This window comes from Protopterus annectens, chromosome 1.part0, assembly GCF_019279795.1.
Source record: "Protopterus annectens isolate FY-2018-M chromosome 1.part0, PAN1.0, whole genome shotgun sequence".
Classification (NCBI taxonomy): domain Eukaryota; kingdom Metazoa; phylum Chordata; order Ceratodontiformes; family Protopteridae; genus Protopterus; species Protopterus annectens.
In genome coordinates this window covers 949,496,153-949,515,827 of record NC_056725.1, presented here as the reverse complement: position 1 = coordinate 949,515,827, position 19,675 = coordinate 949,496,153, and the positions used below count along the sequence as shown (strand labels likewise).

General features: G+C 37.9%; 1 protein-coding gene across 13 annotated transcripts in view; it reads right to left on the bottom strand.

Moving 5' to 3' along the window:
• Nucleotides 1-19,675, bottom strand: part of LAMA2 (laminin subunit alpha 2) — a 4,753,606-nt gene that overhangs the window by 687,586 nt on the left and 4,046,345 nt on the right. For all 13 annotated transcript variants that reach the window (XM_044064325.1, XM_044064371.1, XM_044064344.1 and 10 more), the window contains one exon: nucleotides 16,498-16,660. In XM_044064325.1, coding sequence (XP_043920260.1) covers nucleotides 16,498-16,660 — 163 coding nt within the window. The remainder of the gene's footprint in view (nucleotides 1-16,497; nucleotides 16,661-19,675) is intronic.

The window sequence follows — 19,675 nt, the reverse complement described above, 5'->3', positions numbered from 1 at the left end:
TGAGCTAGTTGGTTTGTATACTAAGACTACGTCTTTTTACATCTATTTACCTAGATGCTATTTCTCCCCAAGCACATAACCATGATGTCTATGCTGTTTTGATATATTTCTTAGTACTCAGTGGATACTAGGTAGCCAACAGCAATAATGAAGAATATTCTCTTCACTTTTTATGTCTCTCAGTGATGAACGGTTCTGCATTCATATGTGCGTGTGTGTGTGTGTGTGTGTGTGTGTGTGTGTGTGTGTGTGTGTGTGTGTGTGTGTGTGTGTGTGCGTCTGTGTGTCTGTGTGCATGCGTGCGTGCATGTGTGTCTGTGAGTGTATAAGGCTTAGCTCAGGCTTCCATCTCTTTGGATACTGAACATAAAAGAAATGATAATAAGACTAATAATAAGACCCTTCCTCTATGAGATTTGCTGTCCCTTAATGATATTATCTGATGCAGCAATACTTTAGATGATGATGTCAATGTACAGAATGTGATCTTTTCATGCCTGGTTCACTGTTTTTTTTAAGTTAGCATAAATATGAAGTGAAGCATTTCAAGCCAGTCTTGTAATGTAGTAGCAAATGTTGAAGTGGAAATTACATGGAAATAACATACCCACTGAAACATTCAATTTAGAATTCTTAGTGGCTGGTCACAAGAGTTTATATCCCTTCTTATTTTATAATGCATGCAAATGTTTAATGTTACTATCAGTAGCAATTACAAAACCCATTTCGGTGTTACTATTTAATTTTCATAATCATGCTCCTTTTCTTCCCGCAAATAATTTGCCATTGAGGGGATGTCTTCATAGGTGCTCTACAGAGTGCCTTTTTTGGTTTAGGATAGTGATCAGCCTAAGACCTGTGGTGGTTCCCAGATGACATGCAGATGTGGAATGAGTATGACCAGCCTAAATCTATCAGCATTTTTGGGGTTTGAAACTAGTTGGCAATTTCTCTTTTGGAATGCATTCATTCATCCTTACATCACTGTATAAGAACATAGTAATATATCCATCTTAGTGCATAGCTACAGCCATCAGTCATTCCCAATTCAGGCTAGGCGTCATGTATCTTGGCACAAGTTCAGTCACAAGTAGGACTGTGACCCTAGTAAGAAGCAAAAACTGGACATAAGCCACACCTCTTGCTTCACACACCATGCAGTGCCTATTCTGATTTGTGAATAAACACAGCTTGCCTTTCAAACTTACTAATAAGTTTAATAAGTATTGCCTAGAGGAGCACTCAGACCATACCTGTGAGTGCCATCTTGTTTTTCTCACTCTCAGTCATAAGGCTAGACCTCCTGTGTGACATCCACACTGCTCTGTCAGTCAGCGATCTCACCTAGGGCTGTACCTGGCAGGAGACAAATACAAAGCAGCATACTACTAAGAACCTACTATGCACTCTGTATCATACTATAGCAATGGCCCTCAGTCCTCTGTCATGGACTGCAGCAAGGGTAAGATGGGTAGGTACACTGTATCTTACTAAGTAGCCATGTGTAGTTACTTGCAACCTGGAATGGTATACCAAGCTACCAGTCACTGCTGCACTGAGTATGACTGCTGTGCTAAACATCAACTCACCCTATCCTGAATGCATTTGTATGTAATGTACAGTGGTGTACTATGTTCAGCATCTATGTGCAAGTTAAAAAAGTGGGATCTGAGTCGTATGTTGCTGTGGACAACCATAATTCAGGTCTATGAACCTCAGTAGCTTCTGTACCAGACACAGTGCGCAAGCTGCAAGTAAGATGAATGCAGGATGGACTTTTAATATAGGTGGCCTTTGCCTTTTCTTCATGATCGTGTGACTGTGGAGTTTGTGTATGTAAGCAAAAGCACTGTATTTTATAGAATGGTTAGTGCTGTCAATAAAACGGCTTTGTCCCATAGACTTACGCAGCTTTGATTATATTGTGCTTTTATAAACAGATTCATTGTAGTGGGCTTCAGTGCTGTAACATGAATCCATACATTCTTTCCAAAAACAGAATAATTGTTGACCTATGTTGTCTTGTTGCTCTGAATATTCCTTAATATTGGCAGATGATAAAGGTCAGATAGCTGAGGTCTCCTATTATTTCCTTTAATTCACTCTATTACAGCAGAACTGGGACAAAAAAGTAAATGCCTAAGTATTATAAAGTGTGTCAAAAACATGAGGTTTCAAACAGTGGAAGCAGATTATGCAATATGATTATAGTTAGATTACTATTCTAGACAGTCTGCAATAAGGTCTGTGACCTACACAAAAAAACAAGGGTGCTCCCAAATAAAAAGGAGATGGCCAACAAAGCCAAAAACTAGAACGGCCTCTTAAATACCACTGAATGCCTTAAATGTCAGAGCAGAAGGAGAGACTGATCAGTTTTTGTCAACTTGTCTAGTGAGCAATAAGTTCAGGTTTCATCAGAAGTAGCAGTTAGACATAGCCAGTTAAGGAACAGTCTTATCAAAGGAAGAAGGGTACAGTATAAACAGAATTCACAACACATTAAACATGTTTTCAAATAAGGAGAAAACAAAAGAAGTGGAAAGAATATTTCAGGATTATGTCTGCATTGCCCTGTAATGCCTATCAGGATATCACTGTGCAACAGCCTCGGGGGGCACTATCAAACATCTACCTTCTACATAGGCAGATGATAGCTTAGGTCCACAGAATAGTACTTTTCCGTTAAACCCCTACCAGTTCATCGCACTGCACAGACTTGAAATAGCTACTTCATGCAAGGGTGAAGTAATAGTGGCCTTTTTTTTGGTGGCATAACTGAAGGTGGATGTATCTACCTTGCTCATTCATCAGCAGTCTCTGTGTGACTACTTTTGTACGTGTACTTCACCCAGTCAATGCTTCCTGCTCAGCTGAGCAAATTCTTTTCTTTTTAGTCTTCTATCAGACAGATTATAACACATATAAGATAACTTACTTGAAAATAATGTTTATGTAGTGACAAGAGAACGGGGGCAACGTTTGAAGATGGTTAATGTGTTTACTAGGCAGCATTTGGAGAGAGTTACCATTTATCAATATGATAACAGCCAGCGAGAGCATAATCATGACGCTGACAGTGCGAAAATTTTTGCTGACACCCCTGACTCCAGGTATGCTTATTCTCTCTCAAGTAGAAATAATTGATGAAACAGCCTCACTCCTTAGAAATCAGAGTACAGAATTTGTCAAAAGCCGTTATAAGACATCGTCATGAAAAATGTGGACACTGTCCACAGCTCTACCTTTTCAAATGTCCAAACTGGTACTTCTTTATGCACAAATATGCGATCTTCACTTTATGCCAGAATAAAAGCCTATTATTTTAGATTTGGAATTATGTTATTTAACATAATACCTGGGCAGCTATCAAAGGAAACACAAAATATTTTTGCCCTAAAAATCTTCATGCTTCTCAAGAATAATGTGAGATGCGTGGTAGGGGTTTAATGGAAAAGTACCCACAGAACTGCATGGTGTCCTGTGCTTGGGAAACATTAATTAAGTGAAAGAGAAAAGGGATTTTAAGCACAGCATCTGACTTGTTTACTTCCCTCTGCCTGTTTATGTCTAACATGTTAAAGGGGAGATAAATACACCCACTCAGCTTAAATTGGAAGAAGTTTGAAAAGGCCAAAGGAACGCAGAAGAGCACAATAAATTCAGGCATTATGAAACCACTCTCTGAAAATTTCCAGTTCTTGAAAAAATGGACCTTTCCAACTCCATCAAATGGAAAACAGACATGCCTGTAAATTAAGAATGTTCTCCATCACTAGCTTAATATTTATTTGAAAATAAAACCAATGACTGTGATGACAGCTGTTCTTTAATGGGGGCTCTGTTGCTATAGCTGCCACGGCAACAAATCATATTTAGGAAGCACACCATGGTATGCTGCTAGACCATTTACTCAGAATCACCTTTGGAATATATAATATTGTAAGGAGCAGTTCAGACTTCCTGGTTATAGAAGGATGGAAAACAATCCACAGGCACTTGATAGCTTTTGATCCAGCACCAGCTTGTAATACTCTAATGCAGTAGAAAAAAAAGGTTCCTTTGATGCCCAGAGAACTGGCTGGCGCTTGTTGTATGATACCAGAAGGAGACTGTAGGTTGTTCTAATCATCATATTATAAAGTACAAGCTATTACCACTTGTTAGCATATGATCCACAGCTAAATGGCGTTACTGGCCTGGACTATACAACCAGGCAATGGGATTTTTGCTGACAGAAATGACTGAAGCATGTCATTATCAAATAGCTGCTGCCATCTCTGTTTAGCTCCTCCAGCAGGATCACGGCAATAGAGATAGGTACTTCTAATGCATAAAAAAAATGCATCACCGTCCATGAATAATATGTATCATCAACAAGAGGCTCTCCCCACTCATCTATGGCAAATGGAGGTTGGTGCTCTAATAAAATAAAGCAAGTGCAGCACTTTGTCCCTGACACTGGCTGTTATTCTTGAGCTATGGATACTAGAGACTATTTCATAATATGGATATCCAGATGTCACACAGCAGAACCACAGAAAAAGCAGTATACTTCTAAGGATACAATATATATGTAAATAAACATACTTTATTTTAGTCAGATTAACAACCGGACCATGTGGGTGATAAGCAAGTTTGGCCAACTGTCCCATATGAAACAAGAAGTGATTTAAAGTACTCTTCAAATGTGTTATTAGACTCTATAGGAAAACTAGCCTGGGAAGTATGTTCACAAAAGAAGATACAGCCACATGCCACTGTTTTTGCAAGAGGTTGTAATCAATGTAGCACTCCTTCTCTGCAAGAAGAGCATATAATTGTGTAAGTAAAGCTATCACATTAGATGTTCGAATAATCATTGATGCAGTAGCCTTAGCTACATGAGTTATATCCTGTCAAGGATATAACAGCCAGCCAGCTTCCAAAGCTTCAGGGCACCTTCCACATGTACAAAACATCGGTCAACACAAGCTGAGCTAACTAAAAATACAAGTTTGGGCAACAAGTCTTTTAGATTTTTCATGTCAACAGAGAGAGAGAGATAGGGGCTGAGCCCTGAAAGGACAATGCTAGGAACAACAAAAAAATAATTATTCACACCCTGGCATAAACAACATGCCAAGAAAAAAGGTGGATGGAGGGAAAGAGCTGCTACTGCAGCACCAATCATTCAGACATCTACTTTAATGGTAATTTTACTTACACAACTCTACTATGTCCAGCATATTGTTCACTGCTGCCTTAGATATATGAGTAGACTACCCTAGCTTATTACATTTGAGAGGTGGAATAGGAAAGGTCCAAGACCCCCTAGATAATGGTCCAAGCAAAGCCTAATTTAGACTTAGAGAAGGAGTCAAGCGTATAATGCCTTTTAAATGTATGTATAGAGGATCAAATTTCTGCATCTAGAATGCTTCTAGCATCCAACCCTTTCCAAAAAGCAATAGCTGAAGCCAAGGCCTTGATGGACTGGGCCTTAACCCTATCTGGAATAGTTTTGTTGTGGTGTGTATAATAAAAGGCAATACCCTGAGACAACCTTTTGGAAGGAGTCTGTTTTGACACAGGTTGTCACTTCTTTTCTTCATAAGAAATGAACAACTGATCTGAAGATCTGAAATATTTAGTTCTGCCAAGATAGTAGCTGAGTTGTCTGTGGACATCCAAGGTATGGACTATCCTTTCTCTCTCATTTGTAAGTTCAAAAAAAGAAAACAGAGATGAATAATTTGGCTTAAAATAAACTTGGATATCACTTCAGTCAAAAAACAAGGCTTAGTACTCAAAGAAACTCTGTCTCAGCATTAAATGAAACATGACTGACTCACCATAGGATCTTGAATCTCAGACACTCTTCTTAATAGAGTTTAAAGTAATCAGTAAAATGGTTTACTCTGTTAATAACCTCAAGTCAGCCAGATGATCTAGTTCAAATGGAACAAGTGTTAGTTTCACCCCCAACGAGGGGCCACCAGTTTCCTCTGAGGTCATTTATGCAAACCCCGTTTAAAACATTTTGTCATGAGAATGCTTTGAAAGGGAAGGATCCATATGCAGACATGCTGAACTGGCCAGTAGAGGAATGCTGATGGTGGAGTAAGAAAGACCATAGAATAGTAACCCATACAAATATTGTAAAACCAGAGAACAACTAGCCCTGAGTGGGTGCTTGTTATGTTGTTAGGATAAACTAAATTACTAATATATGATTTTCTAGTAGCAGGGTTTCTTGCCTCCACTTGTACTTGCTGGACATCCTCAGTAAACAGATGCCTAAAGGGAAATAAATCCCTATCATCCAGGGAGTCAGGTGATTGGGGTTGGGGTGTCAAAACACTCCTGATCTTGTGTGAATAAATCCATTCTTTGAAGAAGATTAAGGTAATTGCCCTTGGACACTTCCAAAAGAAGGGAGAACCACTGTTACTGGGACAGAAGGGAGTCAGCACAATGATCTTGGGGGATTCCTTTTGAATCTTTAAAAGTACCCTAGATATCAGGGAAAGAGTGGAAAAGCATAATGGAACATTCTTGTCCAAGTAGTGGAAAGGCGTCTGTCTTCCATGCCTTCTTGCATGGAGTCCTGTAACAGAATATTGCAACTTTTTGTTCAGACAGGAGGCATGTAGGTCTACTTTAGGAAGTCTCCATAGATGGATCAAATCTTGGAAGATCCCCTGGTCTAGTTTCCATTTGTGAGGGTCTGCTCTTGTCCTGCTTAACTTCTCTGTCACACAATTTTACTCTGTCAGAATGTAGGATGCCTTTAGAGTGAGACTGTGAAGTGAAGTTATATTTCAAGCAAAAAGGGCTATTCTGCAAAGGGGGTATGCCCTGGTTCCTTTTATTTGCTGATGTATCACATGGCGGTGGTATTGTCTGCAACAACTTAAAGAGGTCCTGAGGACCAAAGATGATTCAAACAGTTGAGTACCTTCATCAGGGCAAGCATCTCTTTTATATTTATGTACCCGTGCCTGTTCTTAGTGTCCCACACACCTTGCACATTTATACCTACTAATACCGATCCCCAAGCAAAGTCCGAGGTGTCTGTGGTGACTGATTGCTTTGGAGTAGGGAGTGAGAAGGGGAGCCCTGGATTTAGGGATATTTGCTGTCTCCATCAAGGGATTTATTTTCTGACAAATCCCAATACTGGGATTTGAAAATACAGAGGGTTTAGTGCTGGGAGCATAGAGACTTCAGATACCATTTAATCTTATTCATGTGGAGTCTTGCCAGGGTATCATGAGAATAGATGCCATGAGATCCAAAATCCTGTGGTATTCCCTCGCAGTGACCAAAGTCTAAGTGAAAAACCTTAGGGATAAATCCTGATACTGCTATATTTTATTTTCCTGGGGAAAAAAAGCTCTTTGAACTGAGGTATCTAGCTGACACTCTAGGAACACAATCCTGAGTGAAGAAGTTAAAAAAAATTAAATGTTCCCTTGAAATCTCAGCTTATTTAAGAGAAATTTCTCTTGGACAGATAAGCAAGTTGTCTAAATATGAAAAAATATGGATACTCTGTAGTCTACAATGAGCTATAACTAGAGCTGGATACTTTGTAAACACTCTTGGTGCAGTGGAGAGTCCAGAATTTAGAACAGAGACCTGATAATGTGATCCAGACACACAGAAATTTAAGACACACCTGGAATCTGGATGACTAGGGATGTGATAAGCATCTTTTAAATCTAGTGTTACAGGGAAACTAGAAATCAGGAAGAAGAGGTGGCAGGTTGTGAAGTTACAGCATTTTGAACTTGGGCAATATCACAAACAGGTTTAGGAAAGAAAGATCAAGAATTCATCTCAAAGCATCTTCTTTCATAGGCATTAAAATATACCTGAATAAAAAAAAAAACTTTCCCAACCTGGGAAGGAGGTACTGGTCCTAACTCTCCCTGTGACAGCATGTGTTGAAGGACAGGGGGAGTAAAGGAGTCTGGCTGTTTGGCTTGGTGGACAAGGAATTACCTCTTGGAAAGGAGTCATTTCTTGTCACTGCCATCAGTAACCTTAATGTATGTTCTTTATAACCCATTTGTCTGAGACTATGTGTTGCCAAATAAAAAAGTGGAGATTCAGACGTTCTGGAAGGGAAAAGGAACTGCCAGGGTGGGAGGGAAGGAGGGTAAAGGTCCCTTAAATAGTCATTCTGACTTGTTAGACTGTCCTTGGTTTGGGGGGATCCTGAATTCTTTTTGAAAGTCCCTGCCATTTCTCCTTAAAAATATGTTAACCAGCATTTTGTTGAGACTGTTTATTTAGTTTTTTATCTGTTTTTGCCAAAATTAGATGAAGGGTTGGAGAATCTTTTAGAAAATTTTGAAAACAGTGAAAAATCTTAAAGAGATTCCCTGTATCACCTTACCCCCTTCATCATACTTTTTGTGATGAACTCTGCAGCAAAAACTAAACCTCTATCCACAGGGGAGTTTAACATCTTATATTTCACATCACCAGGGAGGTTCTGAGAATGTAGTCAGAAAAACCTCCTCAAAACAGTACCAGTGGCTACAGCCCTGGAAGAAGTATCAAATGAGTCATATACACACACTGTAAACAATGATTGTGACCTGTAAAATGGAAGAAATTAAATAATTTAAAGTAAATTTTTTATTACAAGAAGAAACTGCAGACAAAATATTTCTCATACTTTTACAATTATCAGAATAAATGTTAATACATGAGCCTTACAATTCAAGATTCTGAAAATCAAAGTTGCAGAAGCACACATTTTCCCTTATTTATCTATAATCTTTCCATCTGTATTAGAGCAGGATTAGAATTAACAAAATGTTTAGCCGAAGTAGGATGAACTAAAGTTATAGCTGCTAGGTTACGTTTGGGAAGAGAGTATAAAAACTTAGACTGAGGAACTTTTTATATTCTGTCTTTTTAAGGGAAGCAGGCAGACAATCAAAAAAACAGGCAGTGAAAACACATCTTCCAAAGCTGAAGAGCTGAAGGAATTGGTGAAGATTCTTGAAAATCCTTCTGTAACAGTTCATAGTATTTCCTGAGGGACTGAGAAGGTTCAGTGTTCTCTCACTGAAAACACTGGCACATGCTGGAAACAGTCTCAGAGAAAGAGAAACTGTCACTGGGAGAATCAGAAACTGGGACGACTTCTGAGTCTGAATCAGAAAACTTAGGAGAAAACCCTGTATCTGCCCCTTCATCTTCCTGTCCAGATATAGAATCTTAAATCTCTTCAGTTTAAGAGGTACCCTGTTTTCTTCTACCAGAATTCACCTTATAAGAAAGAACAGCCTGAATTAAACCCATAGTCAGACTCAATAACTACTCCTGTCCAATGAAATTTGGAAAGTAGATATATATTTTGTTTCCTGTTTCTTTTTCACAGGAAAAATGGGGCCAACCTTATTATTAGTGGCAGCAGCAGCAGCCTCCTCAGGGATGGGATATTCTGACAAAACAGGGAAGCCTTTTCTGTTCCCTCTCCCAAGGCGGACAAGAGTGGCTCTCCCTTGTCCACTGAGGCACCTCACTAGCTTCACAGAGCATGGCTAACACCAGTCAATAGTGGCTGCAGGTGCTACACTTGAATGAAAGTTGAGTGATATGAAGAACAAGCTATGGCTCCAGCACAGTCACCAACCTGCAGCTGAGACAAACTGCTAGCCTGCTGTTGTGGCAAAGACTGTTTGCTTAACTTTTCTTTTTGTCACTGGAAGAACTACTGACAGTGGGACCGGCAGTTGGTTCCATGGCCAAGCTGAAAACGGTGCCTGTTTTCTGGGGAAAACAAGCAGCAAGATCCAGTAAAAATGGAAAGTCATTAATAGTCACTTTTTCCATACAAAAACACATTTAAAAGTACTTTAAAAAAATTTGCCCACTCCAAAAAATCAAAGAAAACATTTTTAAAGAGAAAAAATGGCTTTCATTTGTGTTAAACATCTTTTAAACTGAGAGGAAAAAAGTGCACTGTTGTTAAAAAGTACAGTTAAGTTTCATGACAATCCATTAAAACACAAACTCATAGCTTAAAAATAAATCTTCTAAGCAGGAAAGTACAATAAAAATAACAATTGTTTAACATGGAAGGTTCTTCCACAAAGAGAACTTATCTGTCTAGCTATGGAATAGTATAAGCTGACCATTGATAATTGAAAGCCAACAGAAAAGCACTCTCTTCAATCATAACACATATATACGTAAGGCTACTGCAGCAGAGATTAATATGATGAACACTATAGATTATTCAGGGGTTATTAGAGAAGTTAAAAATTTCTTCTGAAAATATAGCTAGGGAGTGGGATAAAATTAAAGTGGAGTTTAAAATAGGGTGGAAATAGAAAGACAGATATGGTTAAGAAGTAATAACAATTATTTAAAGGGACTTACAAATGTTAAAATATTGCAAAATATGGAGAATCTCAAAGAACAAGAACAGGAGCAATTGCAGAATTCTAAACAGAAAATAAGGGACTATCTCTATAATATGCATGAGTTTAGAAAGATTGCTGATAAGCAACTGTTTTTTGATAATAACTCTACAGCACAAAAACCTTCAGCAACGACTCAGGCAGCAGAAAGTAGAAAGGGTTGTCACCAAGCTTAGAGAGCCTTACAACAAGGAAGATAACAAGAGATCCTTTAGAGGTATTGTGACAGTAGGAGGTATTGCCAGCCATGCCAGGAGAAGTAGGGCAGTGGATGTGTAACATATGCCAATTTTGCGAATAATTACATTTTATTTGTATATCAAACTGATTTGTACAGATGCTTGTGTTGCAAATATATTTGTGAGGTTTGCTTGTGTTGAAAATGTATCATCAACAGTGTGCCCTGCTGGAAAACAAAGAAATATACATGTATTATTGTATCTGAATTAAATGTATGCATTTTGACAGAGGACACTGGAAGAGAAGACGTTAATCTTAAACTTCAAAAATAGCAAGAAAATTAAACAACTGGGCCTAGGTCATAAAGAGGTTATCTCATGGTTTTAAATGAAGCCAGAAATACAATATCTGTAGGAAGTATGTTTTATTAGCCCCTGTAGGAAGAAAGGAAGTATTTTATGGTTTTATGACTTCTAGCAGCTGCACCAGATGGGAGCAATGATCTTGTGTGTTTATTATTGACATGTAGGTGCTCAAATCTTGGCAGCTTCTAGTGTTGATGATAGTGTGGGAACCAGAAGTCAGATTACCAGATGTATGTGATGTCATTCTGTTCAGAAATAATGTTTTAATATTAGAGGAGACTGAAGTCTGAGGGGCAGTCTGTTCTTGGAACCTGACAAAGGAAGAAGACCAGTCATCTACTTCATCTTGCCTTGTGCTAGCAAGTTACCAGGGATAGTAATTCTCTAAATCAGTTAGGAAAACATAATGAGAATAGTTAAGTATTGTTTTTCTGTAACTGTGTGAATCTTTCCAGCTGTGTTATTTTTAATATTTCCTGTGGTTGAAACTCTGGTGTTTACTGTAACTAGCTATTTAGTATTTTCTTGTTCCTTTATTATTAAATATATGTAAACTTTTCATTGTGGTTGGTTGTTTTTAGAAAATATTTAAGTTTTGGGAGTATTTGCATATATTTATTTGGTCATAACTCTGGCCACTCCTGAAAGCCTTGCTGTTTGGTCAACATTACCACTTGTATTAATTTCACTAGTATAAGTGGTTACCCTTGCAAGAGCCTTAGGTAGCTGGCTTTGTAGTGCCTGGTAGCACTGATAACTACCTTATAGTCTGGGCAGAAGGGGGCATAGCTAGTTAACCTGTGACAGCCTTTCCCAGGTGTGTGTGTGTGTGTGTGTGTGTGTGTGTGTGTGTGTGTGTGTGTGTGTGTGTCTGTGTGTAAATCAAATCTCAAAGTGTGTGTGTGTCAGCTACTTCGAGCAGGGACATGAAGCACTGGCTTCACAGAGAGAGTGGTGGAGGACTTGGGTTGGGCACTAGGCTGAGTACTTAACTCTGCAGCTGTACCAGTGGGGGGTATTACTGGGGACCTGGGGAGAGAGAGATATAGAAAAATCCAGACCCCTGGCTGAATGTGTTCCCTGTGTGCTCTTAATGGAAATTGTGATTGATGCAGACAGGTCTGTATCTGGAAATACTGAGTATATCCAATTGTATTCTAAATGAATGTCCATCTCCAGTGTCAGTGTTGAGGATTCAGGCTCCTTGATTACTGGCCCTGAGTGGGGATATCACAGGTACTACAAATATTTCAGAAATTTTATGAAAGTCAATATAAATCAGAGAAATATTAAGAAAATGTACAAATGAAAATGTTTATGGAAGGATTAAATATGCCAAGGTAAGATGTAGATTAGGCTCAGTTACTAACAGTTAGGATGTGTGGAGATGAGATAAAAATTGTGATGTATAACCAATCCACAAGAAAATCCCCAGGAACAGATGATATTCCTATGGAAATTTGGAGGCTATAAGGGGAAAAAAATATAAAGGCCTGGAAGGTTTTGTTTAACAGTGTTTTCAGAAGAGGAGAAGCACCAACATACCGGAAAAAAACAGTGGTAGCTGTAATATCTAAAAAGTGTAAAGACCCATCAGATGCAATTTCATACAGACCCATTTCAAATCTCAAACTATGATTATAAAACGTCTATAATGGCTGAAAGAATGGCAAACGTGATACTAAAATTGATAGATATGGATCAATGTGGTTTGTGGAAGGGAGGCAAGCATTTGACAACATTAAGAGAGCATTGAAGACGGTATAAGAAAATACCAATGCAGAGAAAACATTTGACAGAGTAAGCTTGGAGTTTATATGTGAGGCAATGATAGCGTTTGCATTCTCTGATAAAATTATAAGATTGATTAGGAGGATATATGAGGGACTGGAGGTGAAAATTAAAGTGGTTGGGTTCCTCTGATAATTTCTGTTTGAGCAGAACTAGGCAAGGGTGTCCAGTTTCCCCTTTTTTATTTACATTAAATTTAGAACTGCTGGCAAAAGAAAATTAAGGACTCAGAAATTCAAGGATATCATTGGTATGGTAGTCAAGAAAGGCTGGCCCTATTTACAGATGATATTATTGTATACCTGATAAAACCAGAAAAGGACATTTCAGTGCTGTGGAACATTTTGAGGCACTTTCAAATCTTTTCAGGATACAAAATTTGTGTCTTTCGGCTTTTCCCGGTTAGGGGTCGCCACAGCGGAACTCCGGTCCGCTCATGATTGGCAGTAGATTTTTACGTGCCGAGTTGCCGGCCTTGATGCACAACCTTCAATGAAGGTATGCCGATTCACGCATGTCTCCACACAGAAGCCGCTCTAGCTGAGAATCGAACAGGACATCTTACTGTGAGGCGGCAACGCTACCGCTGCACCACCACCGCAGTTAATGAAACTAAAACAAAGGCAATAGCTGAAAATTATGCAACCACACAAGAATTTGTTCAGCAATATTCATATTTATGGGGACATGATAAAATAAAGTACTTAGGAGTATGGATTAAAATGATTCTGGTGTGGCAGTTAAGGGTATGTGGAAAGAGACTAAACAAAAGATAATACAAAAACTGAGATAAAGGAAGCTCTGTTATATGGATATAGATAGAAAGATACAAGCATTTAAAATGTTTTTAGTCGCTTTAGTTTTATACACAGGTCAGGCATATTTTTATCAACCAGAGGATAAGTTGTGGATAGCAATTAATAAAGAGCTGAATAACTTTATCTGGGAAGGGAGATGGCAAGAGTTGTTGGGATAAGCTAATTCTTCCAAAAGAACAAGGTGGTTTGGGATTACCCGATATGGTGGGGTATTTCAGAGGTACACAGTTAAGGCTCCTATACATAGCACAAGCAGAAGCTAATAATTCAAAGTGGAAAGGTATGATGATAGAAATGGGGTGGGAGCTTAAGAAACAAAATGCGACTGGGATTTTGGATGCATATCCTTAAGGAGAATAACAATAACCATACAGAATATTATATTTATAAAGTAGCAGAAAGCATTCTGAGAGCCAAGCCAAAACAGGAATGGAGAAAGGAGATTCTTCCAGTAGGGATGACTGCAGTTAGGGACACAGACAATACTTAAGAGGGGAATGGAATTTATTGGATCAAACTGGCAAAAGAGCCAAGGTACTGGGAGCAAATAATTAGACAGGAAAATGTAATATAATGGGAAGAGGCCAAGAATCTATTTGGACTAAAGGCTAGAGGTTGCCTTCCCTATCAAGGATTGATATCAGAGTATAGGCAAAGAGAAATAAATAGGGGAATCCTAAGTGAAAGACCAGCACTGGTAGAGTTTTTAATAAAATCTAGATTAGAAGCTGCTGTTAAATGAGTAATTAGTAGGGCATATAAAATATTGTGTGATAACTAAAAGAATCAATCAGAAGACATTAGAAAGGATTGGGATGAGAGACTGGATAAGAAATTCACAAACAATGGGGGGATATATTTATGTCTCCCAAATATGCAACAGAGTTTAGAAGATTTAGAATCTTTGCTTGGAAGTGTTTACACAGGTATTTTTATGCCCCAAGTAGACTCCAATTAATTTTTCTTCAGGTAGACAGTAACTGTTGGAGGTATGATGCAGAAGAAAGAGGTAATCGAGAACATATTTTCTAGGAGTGTAATGAGTTTACAGACTTTAAAGATTCCTTGCAGACTACTCTGTCAGAGATTCTTTGTGTGCAAATTGGTGTATCTAAGAACATTTTTTGAGCTATGCTACAGAATCGGAATTGCCTGGACATAGTAAGGACTTGCTGAGTCTAATTATGATGGCTGCCAAAACAGCAATTACTAGAAAATGGAAATCAAAGTCCAACTGAAGCTGGGATGTTTAGAAAAGGGTAGGAGCTAATTACATAGAAAAAAAAATGAGAACTGTGGGAACAATACATGAAGAGGAGGAATGAGGTTTAAAAGAAGCCAGTATTTGAATGAGCTATGTGATGTTTGACTGACAATGACTGGATAGATTATAAGTGATGTATAATGTCTGCAACTAAAATTATGTCAATATGGTTTGTTTTCATTTATATAAATGTATGACTGCCTCCGTCATTTATGATAATTTAATAAAGATGTTTCTTGTTTAAAAAATGTGACGAACATTCTATAGATCCTTGAAAGACAACAAGGTAAAGGAAATTGTGCTCCTCAAATGGCAGTTAAAATACAGATATAAGTGAGAATGATAAAGGGAATGGGAACAGAAAAAAATGCTAAGAAAGCAGGTTATTATTTTGCCGAAATGTGAGCAGTATCTGTGAGACCATAGATACCAGGATGAATCCACGCATTTAAATAATTAAAAAGAACACTATATTAATTAAACCATAGAAAGAAAGAAAAAAAACAAAGAGAGAGAAGTAAAGGCTCATGTGCTAGTGGTTAGCTGAAGGGACAATTCCAGTTCAGTCATAAATGAACACATTATATCTGAACTTCTAAAGAAAGAATACAATTAGATGACCTATAAGGATGTTGAAAGAAGGCAAAAGTAAGAAATCTTTGAAAATAATGATAAAATTCCAAGGCAAACTTAGAAGATTTTAAGTGCAACCAAGCTGATTTTGCAGGCAGAAATGTATGGGACAGGGAGAGGAACTACTATTCTGGGAAAGTATTATGTGCTGAATAGCCCTAATGGACATAGCACATGTATTTAATGTTCTTCAGACAGAGGTCTAACTATGCTCCTTGTTGTGAATACTGTTCATCTAATGACAAAATGTGTCTTCATTTTCTAAGCAAAATTGTTTGGCCAAAGCTCTTAACTATTTTTGTCTTAGAATTTTCCATTTTGTAAGAATTCTAATGCAGTTCTATGCATGAAATGTTTTTCCAGCTAACTTTTCCTGTCAATACTAGTTAGTGGATTATGTAAACACATATAATAATTCAGCTGTGATCTCTCAACAAAATAAAAAGAATAGTATTGATTTATCCAAAAATCATATTCTTTTGTGTCCACCTGGTCCACGAGACAAGGTCATGTTTTCTTTGTGCCCAACAAAACTACTACTGATTCTCTAAAACAAATATACAATGCATATTTCTACAATGGCAGAATTAAACTGTCTTTAAATTCTGTCAGTGTACAATAGCAATGTCTTTTGGCTTTTCCCGGTTAGGGGTCGCCACAGTGGAACTCCGGTCTGCTAATGATAGTCAGTGGACTTTTACGGTGCCGAGTTGCCAGCCCGATGCCCAACCTTCAAGAAAGACACACCTATTCACACTCGCACCTACCTGCATATCTTTAATGTCACTCGACCACAGGGGGGACATGCAGACGACACACAGAAGGTGCTCCAGCCGAGAATCGAACAGGAGAACCTCTTGCTGTGTCGGTCTACAATAAATACTGAAATGCATCCCACAGAAAGTTATTTGGCATTCATGTTAGCACTGTTATTGATTCAGAAAGCATTACTATAATTGAACACTGTTCACAAAGTACATGTCTTAGCACTGTTATCATAATTAATCAGAGTGCCTTACCAGGTCTTTAGTGGCCATGTACATCAGGAGGCCATCTGAAGAAAATGTCTTGAATTTGAACATGATTGTGGACATATTGGGGTTCCAGCGTGTTGGGCGACTGACAGCAGCATAGCCTTCTCCATCAAACTGCACAGTTCCCTCAACATCAGCAGGCTGTGGACTACAAGTTCACAGAAAAAAATGTCAGAATATATAACAAACAAGAAATCAATTACAACATTGCAAGATATTGTTCTAAAGATTACACTTTGACAACAAATGTGGGATAAACTACACAACCACACACACACACACACACACACACACACATATAGATAGATAGATAGATAGATAGATAGATAGATAGATAGATAGATAGATAGATAGATGTACAGTGGACATAAAAAGTGTACACACCCCTGTTAAAATGCCAGTTTTTTGTGATATAAAAAATGAGACCACAATAAACCATTTCAAAACTTTTCCCACCTTTAATGTGACCTATAACCTGTACAATTCAGTTGAAAAACAAATCTATTAGGGGAAAAATAAAAAACGTACAATAAGCCTGTTGCATAAATGTGCACACCATTAAACTAAACTAATACTTTGTTGCACATATATTGAGACAGATAATGTTTTTGTGAACCATGATAATGACAGAAGATTTTATTTTAAAGTCTCTGCTAGCTGTGACACTAAATATGTTATTTATTTAGCGCATTGTGTCACATGCTCTTCATTCTATGTGGGGAAGAGCAATCGGAAGTTTAAGGACCGTATAAGGGAACATCTTTATTCCATTAATATCAAGTACGGTAAACATATGCTAAAAATCAGGCAGGTAAACTCCATGTACTGGCTATCAACCGTATACATTTCTGAACACAGACCAAGTACAAATAAAAAGACAAGTGTAAATCCACAAAACGGATAATCCAAACAAGACACGCCAACAAGCCCCAAAAGGATGAACGCAGTTTTATTTTTATAAAAAAGAGCGTTTTCGCCGCAGACAATGATGCAGCTTCATCAGAAAAAACAACACAACCACTCAACGCAAATTTAAATAAAAAAAGCAGGAAGTGACTAAAGGAAACGTCACAAACAGCATATACTTAGATAATTACTATCCATTCACTACGATCCTAAAAGATACATATATACAATAGTAAATACAGTACTAAAACAAGCAATGAAATAAATATTACATCCACTTTAATAAAAAATTTTTTAAGATTAATAAGCCTAAGCTCATATAACCAAAAAATTATATAAAAATTATCTACCTCTTGATAGGACTAACAGCAATATGGCAAATGGGCAAATTATAGCAATAAACCTAAAAAACTTTGCTAACTATCTCAAGTAACTCCGCAATTTTAAAACTGCAGTAATATTGCAGTTTTCATTCAAACCCGGAGCTTTGAAGGCGTCCAAGGAAAGCTGCCATTCAAGCTCACGGGTCTCTAATAGGAGTGATAAGGGGCCACCTCTAATACCACCTTGTATGTGGTCAATCCCCATAAAGCTGAATGAATGCCCTGGGTTTTTTTTCAACATGCTTAGCCAACGCGTTATTGCTCTTATTTTTTTTATTGCGTAAACGTGTTGGTATATACATTCTCTTAGCTTGCGGTCCGTCTTTCCAATATAGAAAGCTGGGCAGCAATCGCAGAAGGCAGCATACACAACGGAACAAGTTTGACAGTTTATCCTATAGTGTATTTGGTATTTTCTGTTGCCAATATGAAAAGAACTTGCAGGTTTTATAAACCTACAGTAGTTACAGGAACCACACTTAAGGGTACCTTTTTGTCTACAAAAAGAAAAGTTAGACACTTTTCTTTGTAAAAGTTCCTTAAGATTACTGCCCCTTTTGTATACTACCAAAGGGGACGGTCCCAGTTTTTCCAAAAGGTCAGCAGAACTGGCAATGAAATGCCAGTTCTTTTGGATAATTGAACAAATAGCCAAAGCATTAGTATTATATGTAGTAATGAAACTTAGACTAAACTGTTTACCAACACTAGTAGGTGCCACATCAACAGTTAGAGAAGAAATGTCCTCAACTGGGGAAACCTCACCTTGCACTTCAGATCTTCGAAGTTCATCCTGATCAAGGAGAGGTCTGAAAAAACCTTCAAATCTTTTCTGGCTAACTTCATTAAACAATTCCTCCACCAATTGTACAGGGTAACCACGGTTGCAAAACAACTCCTTCAAAAACGTACATTCATTAAGAAAGTCAGTCAAGGTACTACACATTCTTACTGCACAAACAAACTGACCCTTAACTATAGACCGCTTCTGTCTAAAGGGATGTGAGCTAGAAAAGTGTAGAAATGAATTACAGTATGTCGGCTTTCTGTAAATAGATGAAATAAAGACATTTTTGTTTAAATCCTTGACCAGCTTAACATCGAGATAGTCAATCTCTGTTGTAGAAAATTTATATGTAAATTTTAAGAAGGCAGTAGTTTGATTAATTGCTTGAACAAATTCACCTGCTTAACTAGCCTCTCCTTGAAATAAAATAAAGATGTCATCCAAAAATCTGGTATAAAAAGTGACATACTTCATCAACTCAGGTTTACACATAAGGAAATATTTCTCCCAGTACGCGACAAAGAGGTTGGCAACACTTGCCCCACAAGGGGAGCCCATGGCCACCCCTTGCTTTTGTAAATAAACCTCCTTATCGAAGATGAAAAAATTAGATGTGAGGACGATCTCTAACAACTCAGTGACCAAACTAATTTCAAGATTTGCTGCTCCCATTTCAGCTAACAAAATCCCAATCCATTCAACTGCTTCCAAGTGTGGAATGGAAGTGTACAAATCAACAACATCAATAGTTAGTAAGTTGTTGCAACTATCAAAAGGGATGTTGTTAATATTGCTCAAGAATGTCCAAGAATCTTTGCAGATGCTTGGAATCAATTTAAGATATTTAGACAGAATACTGTCTATAAATCTTGAACAAGGGTGAGTCATCGATGAACGACCATCGACCAAAGCTCTCATAGGGGGGTTAGAGGCATCCATATGAATCTTAGGGATGCCGAACATCACAGGAATTTTAGGCGGAAAAATATCCATAAAGTTGTATACATCCACATCTATCTTCCCAGCCAGAAATAAATCCCTGTAATAACCTCTAATTCTACTATGAGAGACATTAACCTCATTTAAA